The sequence below is a fragment of the Tetrao urogallus genome (genome assembly GCF_951394365.1).
Source record: "Tetrao urogallus genome assembly, chromosome: 8".
Lineage (NCBI taxonomy): Eukaryota > Metazoa > Chordata > Aves > Galliformes > Phasianidae > Tetrao > Tetrao urogallus.
Genome location: NC_136821.1, coordinates 20,923,804 through 20,937,258, shown reverse-complemented (window position 1 = coordinate 20,937,258; position 13,455 = coordinate 20,923,804). Strand labels below are relative to the sequence as shown.

General features: G+C 49.8%; 1 protein-coding gene across 1 annotated transcript; it reads right to left on the bottom strand.

Moving 5' to 3' along the window:
• Positions 1-6,314: 6,314 nt before the first annotated feature.
• Positions 6,315-7,055, bottom strand: LOC306949197 (homeobox protein Hox-D1-like; the record flags this gene model as incomplete). The annotated part of the gene is made up of 2 exons (XM_079538974.1): positions 6,315-6,567; positions 6,688-7,055. 2 exons carry the CDS (start codon positions 7,053-7,055, stop codon positions 6,315-6,317), a joined length of 621 nt encoding a protein of 206 aa, XP_079395100.1.
• Positions 7,056-13,455: the final 6,400 nt, after the last annotated feature.

The following is a 13,455-nucleotide window of genomic DNA, read 5'->3' as shown; positions in this document are numbered from 1 at the left end:
CAACACAGCTGACTGTAGTCTGGAAACAGCGTGAGAATTCCTGAGTGGTGAGCTCTGTGCAGTATGGGGTGTGGGTTACAATGCTGACTGTGCACTCTTCTTATAGGAGGCTTGTCTGCAAGGTTTGCATCACTGTGGTGTCATGCAGAAAGGAATAGAATGACTCGAGTAAACTTCTTTCAGCAGGGTGAAGGAGATGGACAGAGTTGGCTGTCACTGTCTCAGCCCTGAGCTTCTACTGCTGTGTCAGACTCCTCGAATGCAACTCCAAGTGGAGCCTCTTGAGAGCAATGCATGGTGGAAGATCAGGACGCTTTAATGATTTCTCCTATAAGGAGATGGTTACTGTCATTAGGGTGGCAATATTCAGTTTGGTCTTGCTCAGGCTGCAGAATGAAAGCGATAGCACTGGCTTTCACACAGTGCAATCTTACTAAATAACAGATAGGTCTTTAGAACTGGATAGTTATTAAAAAAACCCACAAAACCATAATGTTTGGCCGGTTCAGTTCTAGACCCTGTAGTCATTCTGAAGCAAAAATATACCTTCAGAAGCAATGAAGCCCGAGTCTTCCAGGAGAGAAATCACTGGCTCTGCTGTAGTGCCTCCTACCTGAAAGACTGTACAGGCTGTATGAAGGGGGGCCTCCTCTTTTCAGTGACTTAAAAGCAGAGCACGTTTTGGTGGCACTCTGAGTTTATGGGTTTCAGCTATCACAGATATCGACCTAGGCAGTGTCAGCCCTGGGCTCATTTATGCTTCTCTTATCCACTTACCATACAACAGGTTTTAGGAAACGAAGGCTGGTGGTGACTGCAGATCCAGGTGTCCCAGTCCAGATGAGACTGCTGCTAACAACATCCAGGTATGCCATCATTAATTTATAAAATTCAAGGGGCTTCAAATTTAGGAAAAAGTAGTCAGAAGAAAAGGGCAGAGCCATGCCTTTGAAAGCGTGACTGTCTGCCTCTGAGGTAGATGAGGTCACAGATGACGCAGCAGCAAAGTAGATAGCATTGACAACATGCAGAGAGGATGCGACGCATTTATTTTTATCACATTTATGATCATCCCCAGAGTTGTGATGGTTCTTCTCTCATGTGGCTCTTGTTAGAACAATTCACACTTGCGAGTTATCAAATCACATTATCCAATCTACTTAGTACTACTTTTGAAGAGCAACCAGAAGCACCAGGTGGTCCATTTCTTGAGTGAGATGTGACTTCGAGGATGTTCAACAGCCCTGTACTCTTTTCTTTTTAAGAGGCTGCCTGCTCGTATTAAAGTGAAAGTCTCAACACCAGTTACAATTACAACACTTCACAAAATCTTGTTCTTAGCGTAGAACATAACTATGTTGTGTGTGTGGAGTTTTGGGGTCTAGTTTCTCCAGTGTAAGAAAATAGGTGTGATAGCACACTGCCATCGTGTATTCACACACATTCAGTCAAATTAATTATTAAAGAGGTATATAGGGCTTAATGACAGGCTATTAACATTGCGGATAATTGTCTTTGGGTTTGATACACTGAGGTGTTGAAGGACATGCCTCCATGTAAATGTTTTAACTTGTAACTCCATAAATGTGTAGGTTTTTTAAATTGTTTGCATATCTGTGCTTAACATATGGATCTGATACTAGCAAATGCCAGGAGTGAAGGCAGTGTCCACTATCTGAACAGTAACTGGGTGAAATCTGATCTTGAGCAGCCATTAAAAAATTTAGTGAGATTTTTATCTGTTCTCAAGTACCACTCTAAACTTTATTGTGTTTAATCTAGTTTACTTGTTAAAGGAACATAAAAAGAGACATTAGGAATGCAGATTTAGTGTCGTACAATCTTCAAGATGAAGAGTAATGGCTGGGAAGCCTTAACTCTCAGGCTCTGCTCCTATACTAATGTCACAAAAATCATATTACTGGGATGCAGCTATCTTTCATAGGCAGCAGAGGCAGAATGGATGGCTCCTTTCCCTCAGCAGGAGCAGCTATCCTGATCCAATGTGAAGAGCCAGAGCAGGGTCAATTGAGCCATTGCCAGGGCCTTGCTCTCAGCAGAGCTGCAGGGATGTGAGCACTCTGACAGGTAGGTCCTCATTTGCTGGGCGTATCCTTGTGAGGCCAGGGGCCAGATAGCCTGGGTATGGTCTGCTTTGTGTTCTTTATAAGGTATGATATGTCACCCCAGCTAAAAGTGCCCTGGTCTCCAGGATAAAGTGAAATTTCTTTCGTTTTATTATTTGTAACATTATGGAAGGATAGTTAAAAGACATGTTTCCTCAGTGGTGTGAAGACTGATAGACCAACGTGAATTCTATTTGTTCATGAGTCTGCTTATAGTTTTTCAGTCTGTTAATCACCAGGGAAACAAAAGCACAAGGAAAAAAAATTGTTTATGAAAAGCTCTTTTGTGAGCCTGTGGCCTAATTCTTTCAGCGTGGAGGAACAAGTTGTTCTCAGGGCTGTACCTGAGTTCTCATCACTCTATACAGGTGTCAGTGTAAGCCAAGGAAGACTCAAATGTTTCCCAGCTGGGGGTTATTTTGTTCATTTGGCTGGTGCTCAAGAACAAAAAATAACTTCTGGATAAGAATAAAATACAGTAAAGCATGTGTGGTAAGTGTATTTTCCTGTATATTGCCCAGAATTATTCCAGGGGCACTTCATAGGAGCAGTGTTGACCAGCAGGCACCAGATAGGGAACAAAATGATTACTGACTTGATTCACTTCTTTCATTGTGTTTCCTTTTCCTGGCCGAAGGCTCCTCTAGCTCAGTGACTTTAGGAAAAGTAATAAGAAATGATGTTTGAGGCTAGTCACATATACATATGTGGGGACGTATATCACCAATAGAATGAGTTTCCCATAAACTTCAGTTGCCTATTAATGCTAACCTGGTACCAATCAGGGTTTCTCTCCACACCTCTGACTTCCTGGCCATCAGGGATTTGCAACTGTTCTTAGGACTCACTGGAATTTAGGCTAACAGAGCAGTCCAGGACAAATCACAAGCATGATTTATTAGCTGCTAGTGACAAATGGTTGGACCTACAAGGAAGCCTTTCCATTTTGTAATTTTGCCTGCAAATATTTTTCTTAAAAGAAGTAATAGCCTGGTTTATTCTGCTAATAATCTGTACTGTTTTATGTGTAAGCCATTGTTCCAGACTTTACCAATAAATGGAGGAAATGGCACACTTTTAAAAGGAGATTAAATTGTGGCGAGTGGGCTGCATGTTTGTATTTTCTGGCTTACTGTTGTGTCTTTGATGCTCAAAATAAACTTGTATGTGCAGCTGATGCCATAAACCAGAGCAGTGGGTTTGACCCCCAAAAAAGTATTCCCTATTGCGTGTTTGCACATGATTGCTTGTTCACTCAGTTCTGCATTGACTGTTGGATACCAAAGCAAGCCTGGCTCCTGGCCTGAATTCAGCTTTCAAAGAGGTGTGATCGTCTGTTATCACTTACCTAGCCAAAGGATATCCACTCTACAGGTTTGTATATAAGAATGGTAATTTAACAGCTTTTTTTCTCCTTGGAAGCTTTCCAGATCAATTGTTTTGTTCTGTTTCAAGCGAAATGGGAATATATTTAAAAAAAATAATAATAAATTATATTGTTCATATCCCTTTGGTAGGCTGTGGCTCTTTGAGCAATAGTTGGTAGGCACAAGTTAATGTTAGGCTAAAACAGAATGATCTCTTTGTTGTTTCTAATGTCGCTGAAGGGTAAATAAGGCCAGGAAATAATATTTTCATGAGTTTTGGTATGTTATATGGTGGGAGGTGTTTACTGAGGGAAGTGAGGAATATTTTGTTCTGCCTCTGGTGAGAATTACAGCTGTGCTCTTACTTCTATTTGCGGAACCTAAATCCCACTTCCAACTGTTAGGCATCAAATGGAATGTGTGAGATGCAACTCTTGGGACATTAAGTGAGTGAATCTTAGACCTTATCTATTTGTCTCCTGTGTGCTCCCATGTATATCACAGGCATTTTTATTTAATTATTCTGGAACTGGCACATGACTCGCGTTACCTCTGTCCTCTGGGTATCTTGCTGACATAACAGTGTGAAGGAGTAATGGCTTATATAGTAAAAACTGGTTGTTAGGAAGAGGGATGCCATTAAACTGTCCCTGTTTAGTAGCAGAAATTACACTTAATACTAAGTACCAGTTTTAAAACAGAACATGGTTGTGTTCAGACCAGCAAATTCATTCAGACAGCCATAAAAGGCTTGTAAGGTCTCATCTTAATTCGCAAGTAAATCTCCATATATTCAGGCTGTGCCACTTTGATACAGAACTGTGCTGTACTACAAGGCTGGCACGTGTATTTACTTAGTGGAGAAAATATATGGCATGGAAACTCTCTTTATGAAAGACTTTGTGTGGTCTAATGGCCTAATTCAGCACACTGAAACCAATGTGAACCTTTCTGCCTGTTTTGGGAATGCAGGAACGTGCCACCAATGTGGAAAACATTCCTCGGGCTGGGAGTGACCAGCACAAATGTCAAAATCATTAAGAAAATAACAGGCTGACAGACCAGCAGCCCCACAGGCATGTGACACATTTGCAGGCAACTGAAAACACAGCTGTTGTCTGAAGATTGTGTGTGAACCAGATGCTCTTAGAAAGCTAGAGGCTATCCTGTTGCATGTAGATGTGTGTTTCTTCAAATCTACAAACAGTGGATTTGGTGTAAAATGTACCTAAAAAGGAACTGAAAAGAGCTGGTTTGTAATTGATTTGCTTTTAATAATTATATGTAATGTAATATCCATGAACTTAATCACATCTTGCTTTATTCTAAATAGCTTCTTCTCAAAAACAGCTGGCAGGAATAATATTTCCTGTTCTTTAATAAATGATGCACAGAATAAAAGCTTGTTTGGGGTCAGTGCTTTACCAAGGGACTTACCATCCTTTATTTTGGAGGTTTGTATCTTGGTACAAACTTCATACCAGCAGCTCCACCCTGGGAATTCCTTATGGTTGGTTGGTTTGTTTTAACCTGTGAAGTACATCAGCTCTTTGGAAATGAGCTGTAACACTGTGCACAAAACCTAAAAGTCTCTGTGTGCAAGCATGGCCACGAGCCCCTGCCTGGGGTATGGTATGTAACCAGAACAGAAATCCCAGCAGCTGGTGGTAGCTGGAGCTGCTTTCCAGGTCCTGCAGATCCGTTTCTCAGTGCTATGCTTTTCTTTCACCTGAGTGAAATCCAAAGCAAACTCCCAAGCTTTATTGTCCTCTGAATCTAGCTGGCATTCTTATCTGTGTGACTGTTATACATTCTCAGTCAGCAGCCAGGTGATGGAAAAGCCTCTGAATCCAGCTTCTCTGTCTACTTCAATACCATCATTTCACCATTGGGAAAGGTGAAATGCAGAGAAGTGAGGATTGCTGGTGAATGTTGCACTTAAGTGGAGTAGCTGGGGTTGTCACCACTCTGGAACTGGTTCTCTGAGAGAGAGACCCAGGAACTCCCGTGCTTTCACTGGCAGAGGTCTGCAGTCAAACCCAAACATCTTGATGTGCTTTAACAGCTCTTAGTGTTTGCAAACTGTCTTAATATGGTACTTTTCTTTAGACGTTAGGTACAGTAAGGCTTGGGAGAGCCCCAATCTCATGAGAGGCTCTACACTGTCCTTGTCCTCATACTGGGAGACAGCAGAGTGGGTGCTGGCCCTGCAGGGGGCATGCAGGGCTGCCTTTCTCCTAGTGAACTTGTTTGAGGTTTCTTTCACAGATTTTGTACTAAATCAACCACATACCAAAAGGGCATGGAAACTAGTGAGGAATGAGTACAAGTAAGCTCTCTTCATACCAATTTTGCACAGGGAGGGAGGAAGACAGGGATACTTTTCTAAAAAGGGATTTTTGCTACACTTGCTAATGGTATACATTCCCCCTTTTCCTGCGAGGGGAGAATCGTCCTGTTCTGCTTTGCCCCGATGGGGACCGGCCCCCGCTGCCCCCCGGCCCGGCCGAGGCACCGGGCACGGCTCGAGGAGGCGGCGGGGCAGGGTTACGGCTCCAGCCGGGGGCGGCCCAGGGGAGCCCGGGCCGGGGGCTGCGGTCCTGCCCGCCCCCAGCTCCGTATCGGCTCTGCGGTGCGGCTCTTCGAGGCTCTCTTCCGGCTCTTTCGTCCCCCCGCAAAACGACGAAGTTGAGCGGCGGCGCTTCGTAGCGACCGCTCTCCCCGATTATCCCCATCAGTACAACCGGAGTAAAACAGCGGCGGTACGGAGAGGAGCGCGGAGCCTCCCGCAGCATCCCCGCGGCGCGCCGTGTTGGCGGGCTCAGGCGGTGCCGCTCGGGGCTGCCCGGGGCGCTGCGGTGGGGCCAGGCAGCGCCTCTCGCTCGCGCTTCTTCTGCTTCATGCGGCGGTTCTGGAACCACACCTTCACCTGGGCGTCGCGGAGGTGCAGCGAGCGGGCCACCTCGAGGCGGCGGGCCCGCGACAGGTAGCGGCTGAAATGAAACTCCTTCTCCAGCTCCGTGAGCTGCCGAGTGCTGAACCCAGTGCGCAGGGAGTAGGCTGGGGGCGCCGCGCTGCCTGCAACGCCGAAAAACACCGAGAAACAGCGCGCTTCGGCGGGGGCACGGGGGTCGGGGCGGGGGTCTGGGCAGAGGGAGCAGAGATGAGAGTGAGCCCGCGCCCCGCCGCCACACTCACTTCTGCCGGGCGTGCTCCGCTTCATCCGCATCCACTCGAAGGCGCGGGGCTCCGGCGGGGCCGCCCCCGGGGTGGGACAGCAAGAGCGTGGCTTTTCGGGCTCCGGAGACGTCGGGCGGCCGCTCCCGGCGCAGAGGGACTCGGCGGGACCCGGACACGTGGCCCCGCGGGGCTGCTGGCAGCCGGAGGCAGGGCCGGCCGCGTACCCCGCCGCCCCGACGCAAAGAGCCAACGGAGGATGCGCGGAGCTGGCCGCTGTGCTCAGCACTGGGAAGGCGTCGAGCCCCCGCCGGGAGCAGGGGGACGGCGGGGTCCCGTGGCACAGCCCGGGCGAGAGGACGATGGGGAAATAGCCCAGGTCCATGCCTGCACGGACAACACCACGCTACCCCCACCCCCCGACGGGGCAATATTGCCCTGATATAGGGCCGGAGCGGAGGCACGTCCCGCCCCGCGACCAATGGGAGCCCGGCGGGGGCAGCCCGCACCGGGTATCCCGGGCGCCGCCGGTGCCCTGCCCGCTCCCTGCTGCCCGCGGTCGATGCGGGGGCAGCGCACCTCGAGCGCCCAGGCGTGACCCTACGACGGTCTGGCCTTGAGACGGAGGGGACGGCGCCGGGAGTCGGGTGGCCGTTCTCTTCTCAGCCCTCCCGGGACCGCTAGGGATCCTCCACTCGACGGAGCTGCCGCTGCCTTCGGAGCCGCTCGCCGGGAGTTTGGAGAGGAACCCGCACCTCCACGCCGCCCGGATTCGTGTCCCTTTGCCCGGCACGTCTATCCCCTCCCGGCCTGGGGAGCACCCGCGTCTGTCAGCACCCGGGGGGGTTGAAATGCTGTACCTCCCGACGCTTAATGGCCTCTCTCCATCAGATAAGTGCTCCGAGGGCTCTCCAAAGTGAATCCCCGTTCTCTCCGTGCTAATGGGCTTTCACTCTTCCCTTGGCAATTCGGCGTTGCTTACTGAATGTTCACAGCTGGCACGGGAAGCTCACGGAGCAGCAGCGCGGGAATGCGGCCAGTTGTGCTGCCCAGCTAAACCTCCGGCTCAGCCTCCTGCTCTTCTCCGTGAATGGCAAAGAAGCGGGGCTGTAAGCCCCGGACTCCGACAGTGATCACCTTTCCCTTACTGGCGGCTACCTGGGAGGCTGGACCGTCGGTCTGAGCTACCTAAGGCTCTGTTTGGATGCTGTTGGGTTTTGTCCAACTCCTAAAACTGAAAGTCATGTCAATGCTGTTCAAAAAGGCAAAAGGCAGAGCGCACGTCAGCTCGGCTGACCTGGGACTGGACAGATGAGGGACACAAGGAGGGCTGCATTATGCAGTTTTGACTTAAGCTTTTACTTAGTTTAGCTTTCTCAGTTTTAGGAGGTGGCTATGGACAACTGGGAAATGCAGAAGTTGCAACTTACCACAGAAATATTTTGGTCCTCAACAAAGGCATGAAATTAAAACCCCTTCACCCATCATCCAACAGCTGGCTGGTGGCAGTGAAGGAACAGCATGGGGAGACATGATCAGAGCATTTCACTGGCAGCCTCAGCTCCTTCCCATGAGGATTTGACTCTGCTCAGCCTCGGCTGCCCCACCATCGTGCCCCACTGGTGTCACTGCTTCCGAGCCAGCACGCTTTGCTTCCCTCCGAGGGGGAGGGATACATCCCTGGGGCTGGTGGACACAAGATGGTAAGGGCACAGGGACACTTCCTTGCACATGGGCTCTGAACAGCAGAGAGGCTTTCTGACAGCCCCGCTTTCTCCCCAGTGCATCCAGCCCATCTGCTGTGAGAGCGAAGGCTGGTATATAGCTGCTTTGTTACTTGGGACTGAGCATCTTCAAGCAGAACCCTCACTGTAAGCCCAGAGCCCTATAGCTACAGGCACAGCTACGGGCTGTGCTGCCCCAGTGCACTAACAACATGCTATAACTTACACCACCATGCTCAAAGGACAAAGGTGTCAGTTAGAAGTGTTTAAATCAAATATACCTGCTTCGGAAACCCTAAATGTTGAGGGAGGGTTTAAATTCTAGGTGAAGCTTGCTCAGCACATCCAAGGCAAGCAAATAGGTTTAGAAAATGTCATTTTCTGACCAAGCAGAGGTCTGGAAACACCATGCTTCCTTTTTAGCAAAGAAAGCTGTCCAGTAAAAAAGCATCTGCTCCTTCAGGGTCCCCTGCTGCAGAAACTCCCACCGCAGCAAAGCAAGCAGCGCTGGCTCCAGGGGAGGGCTTCTGTTTGCAGAACACAACTGCTCTGATTACACCTAAAACTGTGTTCTAAATGCTAAAGCAAGGGCAGACCGTGTTAATGCTAACATATGATCTTCCCATTCACCCATCTGGATCCTCTTACCGAGTTTCTCATTTGTTACCTGTTTGTTTTTGCACAGCTGCTCAGGGATGAGGAAAGCAGAAGCTACTGCTGAACACAGGCACAGTGTCTCCCGTTGCCATTGACTTTTGAGGAGTGAACTGCAATTCTCTAACGTCCCAGATTTCACAGTACTCTGAGCAAAAGTCCTGGTGATGGGATGCTGAGCGACTGCAGATGTTTTTTGGTGAGAGGTCTGTTGGATAAGAACCTCTGCAAGTTTGAGGAGTAGGAAGAAAAATAGTTAGATAGAAGCATGGGAAGAATATGAGGGCTGCCAAAAGGAACGTATGGCTGTCCAGGAACTCAGCAGAGCAGTGACAGCGTGAGCCAGGGGAACTGCTGGGACACAGACCTCTGGGGGAGCAATGGGACCAGCCAGCCCTTTGCCAGCGCATGTGCTGGAGGCAGTGGCAGCCCCATGCCCGAGGCACTCCTCCAAGACAGGGTCCTGGAGCTGCTTGGAGCGAGCATCCATACAGAAAAACACGCAGATCCCTGAGAAGAACTTGGGGTACGTGGGGATGTGTATCCATCCCTGAACCTGGAATACACACAGTGGTCAGCCATCAAACGACCTGCAGAGGAAGGCTGCTACAGAAAGAGAATCTCTGGGAAGTTTATTTTATAGAGTATGGCTAAAAACAGGAATGTACAGAGGCCCCAGGGCAAAGAGGGGAAACAGTGCTGCTGCAGTGGGCAAGCAGGCTCAGTTCCATCATACGCACAGGCAGGCAGAGCATCACTTCCTGAGGAAGGTGCGTCTTCCTCTTCCATCAACACCTGCGTGCCATGGGCCCCCCATTCCAATCTGACCCCAGGCTGTGCAGTGAGGCTGGAGCAGGGAGCTGTGCTCTCCCAATGCGTGTCATTCACTACTGGGATCCTTTGCATGAGCACCAAGAGGAAATGCTCTCCTCCTGCCAAGGCTTCCCTGGCAGAGGGATGTCCCCACAGGCCCAGTGCCGTGTCACTCCCCATTTGCTATCCTATGCCATGAATTTGGTAGGAAGGAGAAGTTATGAGTATGGATCATTCAGAGACACTGCCCATCAGCAAATAAAGAAAGTGAACACGGGCCCCAGGGGCTCAGTCACATCCTGTCGGCTGGGAGCTGTTACTGGGGGCACTCCAGCCCCAGCCCAGGCACTGCCAAATGGGTTTGCTCGAGTTCCACTGAGCTGACGAAGGAGGAAAGGCTGTGGTGAAGAGCTGCGCGGGCTGTGATTGATGAACGCTCAGATCCAGCCCCCTCCTCCCCGCCAGCCCCACTCCCCGAGAGGACCAATGCTCGGCCCCACCGGGCGTTCAGTCCACAGAAATTCTGCTTCAACTCCGTTCTGGAAACAGAAGAGGTAGCCCTTCGTAGTCCGCAGCATCGCACTGTGCCCCACCAGCCACTTGGCTGCCGGCTGTCCTGGCAGCGCTGGCCCTTTGTGCTGCCCGTCTGCTCACTGCCTTTGTTCCTTCGGGGCTGTGGCAGCCCAAGCGGGTGCGCAGGCAGCCGTCCCATTGGGCACACCACATGGCACGTGGCAGGATGGAATGGCAGCCTGGGCTCCTTCCAGCTGCCACCGGTCACCTCTCAGCAGCAGCCCGGCAGCTTCCATCCCCTTTCCCTGTCTTTTTCCTGAGCAAATTCCCTTCTTTGCCCAGATCTCCCTGCAGGCAGCTCCACAGGGCTAGCACGATGCTGGCGTTGCACAGGGACCCCAGAGCTGAGTCCTGCTGGAGCAGTGGATCTCCAGTTGCCCTGCTGGTGCCCAGCAAGCCAGAGTCCTCTGGTCAGTGCTGATGGGGTCCCCAGTTCAGGCATGGTCCCATGCTGCAGCCACTTGGGGGGGACTGGGTCTGATGGTTTGCAGTGATCTTGCCAATGGTGCAGAAGGCATTTAGCTTTGTTAGCCCAGTCCCACACAAGTGGCATTTTGCCATTCAGGAGTGGGCTGCTGTTAGGATGAGACCAACAAGCAGAGATGCAAAGCCCATGAATGCAATCAGGAGTACAGTCTCACTGAAGCCTGGGACACCTGGTGTCCCCCTGTTGGAGCTGTCAGAGTTCCCAGCTCCAGTTCAATGCTGTGGATTCTGCAGCAGGGTGCAGGGCTCTGCCTGCAGAGAAAGGCAAGGCTGTGTGAGCCCCAGGACTGGCCTTGGCCACTGAATTGTGAGTCAAGGGGTAACCAGGGCTCAGTGCATCAGATGCTGCTGCAAAGGAACTGAGTTCCTCCTGAGCATGAAAGGAGCTCCTTTGTAATTTATGAGTTCTAAACGATGGGCCAAGAATAAGTGTGGCCTGTGCCAAAGTGTCTTTCTCCTCTAGATTGCTGATGCTTGTACAAACATTGTAAAAGTGCCAGCGGTCTCACTAAAGTAGCATTACTTCTAATAATTAGGTTATCATCGTGGGCTTCTGCTGTGTTACAAACGAGATGCCTCTGCCAGAGCCACAGAGATGAAAGTGAATTTATTCACAGCAAGCCCCCTCACACACGCTCCTCCTCCTCCTCCCCACTGGAGACCCAGCGTACAAATCCTGGCTCAATGTGAGCAGGGCCAGGGCCAGCAGGGTGACACTGTGCGAGTCAGCCGTTCCTCCCCCGGGCAGGGAACAGCTTTGTGAATAAACTGATGGTGTAAAGCAGAGCTACCACTGCTCAACAAACAGCCCCAAACAGGAAGGTGGGAAGCACCTGGGAGCGGTGTGCTGGGCTGCACCCGAGTGACCCCCAGGAAGGGAGCTACCCAGGCCTTGTGCAGCGTGTGAGACACATTGTGGGTGGAGAGCACACAAAAGGATCTGCATGGAGTTCTCCAACCCTGGTGCATCAATTACAGAGGGATTTGGAGATACAAACATATCTACATATACAGAACATTACAGAAGTGTACCTCATGAGTAGCGTCCAGCCTTACTTTCCACATTGTTGTACATTTCAGTCACTCCCGAATGGATCTTCTAAGAGAGTTTGTATGAGGACTTTAATAGAAAACAATGTTAGGGCTCAGAATGGTTAAAATATGTCTCCAATCAAAGTAGTTTATTCTGTTCTGGTTTGTTTACAGATCTACAACACATATATCCAAATCCGCTTGGGTCAAAGTGAAATTTAACAAAAGATACACTTCTCAACGCGGCACAACATCGCTCAAATCGCACAGAGGGCAAAATAAAACCCCAAGTAACATTTTGTACCGTTACTGTCTGGCCAAACACCAACACCAGAAGGTAGGGAGGAGAGTGGGGAGGGGAAAGAACGAAGGAAAAAAAGAAAGAAAGGAAAATGTGGCTGTGTTGGCCAGAACTGGAGGAGTTAACGCTTTTCTCACAATGGGAATTCCAGGTTCTATCTTAGAGGATGCAGAAGGAGCTGCAGTGTTTGCAATCTGCAAAGTGAGCATCAGAGAGCTTTGTGAGGAATGCAAAGATTTGGTTAATCTTTAACTCGATGCTTTTAGCGACAGATATGGCAGCCTTCTCAGGGCGATGTGTGCCATCGGGAGGAGACCTCAGTGCCTTAAACAGGAGTATCTCTGTGAGCCCAGTGAGGGGTTCAACACAACTGCGTAACTAAAGAGGAGGAAACTCGAGGTTTCAGAGCATCTTTCCCTTTTCTCCTTTCTTTTATTTTCCTTCCTGTCTTATATTTTTCCCATTCTCCTCATGCATTCGTTTTCCCACTCGTGGCAGAGACAGCCGGGACCATCCTGGCCAGGAGCCCCAGACCCGGCTGCACGTTTCTGATTGTCAATTTTCTTTCAAAGTTTATTTTTATTTTTTAATGATAAAAAACAAGACGAAAACCTCGGGCTTCCAAAGATGTCTACAAAATTGATTTATGGTTAGTATAAAGACAACAGTATAAATAACAAAGGAGGCGGCAGCTGCTGCACGGATTGCTATGGAGACCCTAATGAAATTAGCGCTATCAGAGGGTGTGGGGTTTTTTTTCCTTTTTTTTTTTTTTTTTTTTCCGCTAAGCTTCTAATTTCTTTCCTATTTCAGATAGCCAGAATGCAATTAAAAAAAAAAAAATAGAAAAAGTAAACAGCCCACCGAAAGAAGGTGTGCTCTTGTACCCGGTCAATAAATAGGCGCGATGCTCCGCGGGCAGGGCCGGCTCTGCACCCACCGCGGGGCCGGCCCGGCGAAATAAATACCCGAGAAATAATTCCCTTTTCTTCTTTCTTCGTGAAGTGTAACGGCTCCTTGCGTGACGCCGCGGTTTGTTTCACCCTATTAATGACTTACGACTCGCTGTCTTAATTAATCCTTACACAAACTACGAACACCAGCCACGGTTACGACTGCTCACCACTACGCTCCCAACGGCTCGGGCCGGGCGTGCTGACGGGCGGGGCGGCCCTGCGTCGGGCTCCCGAGTGTCGGCGAAG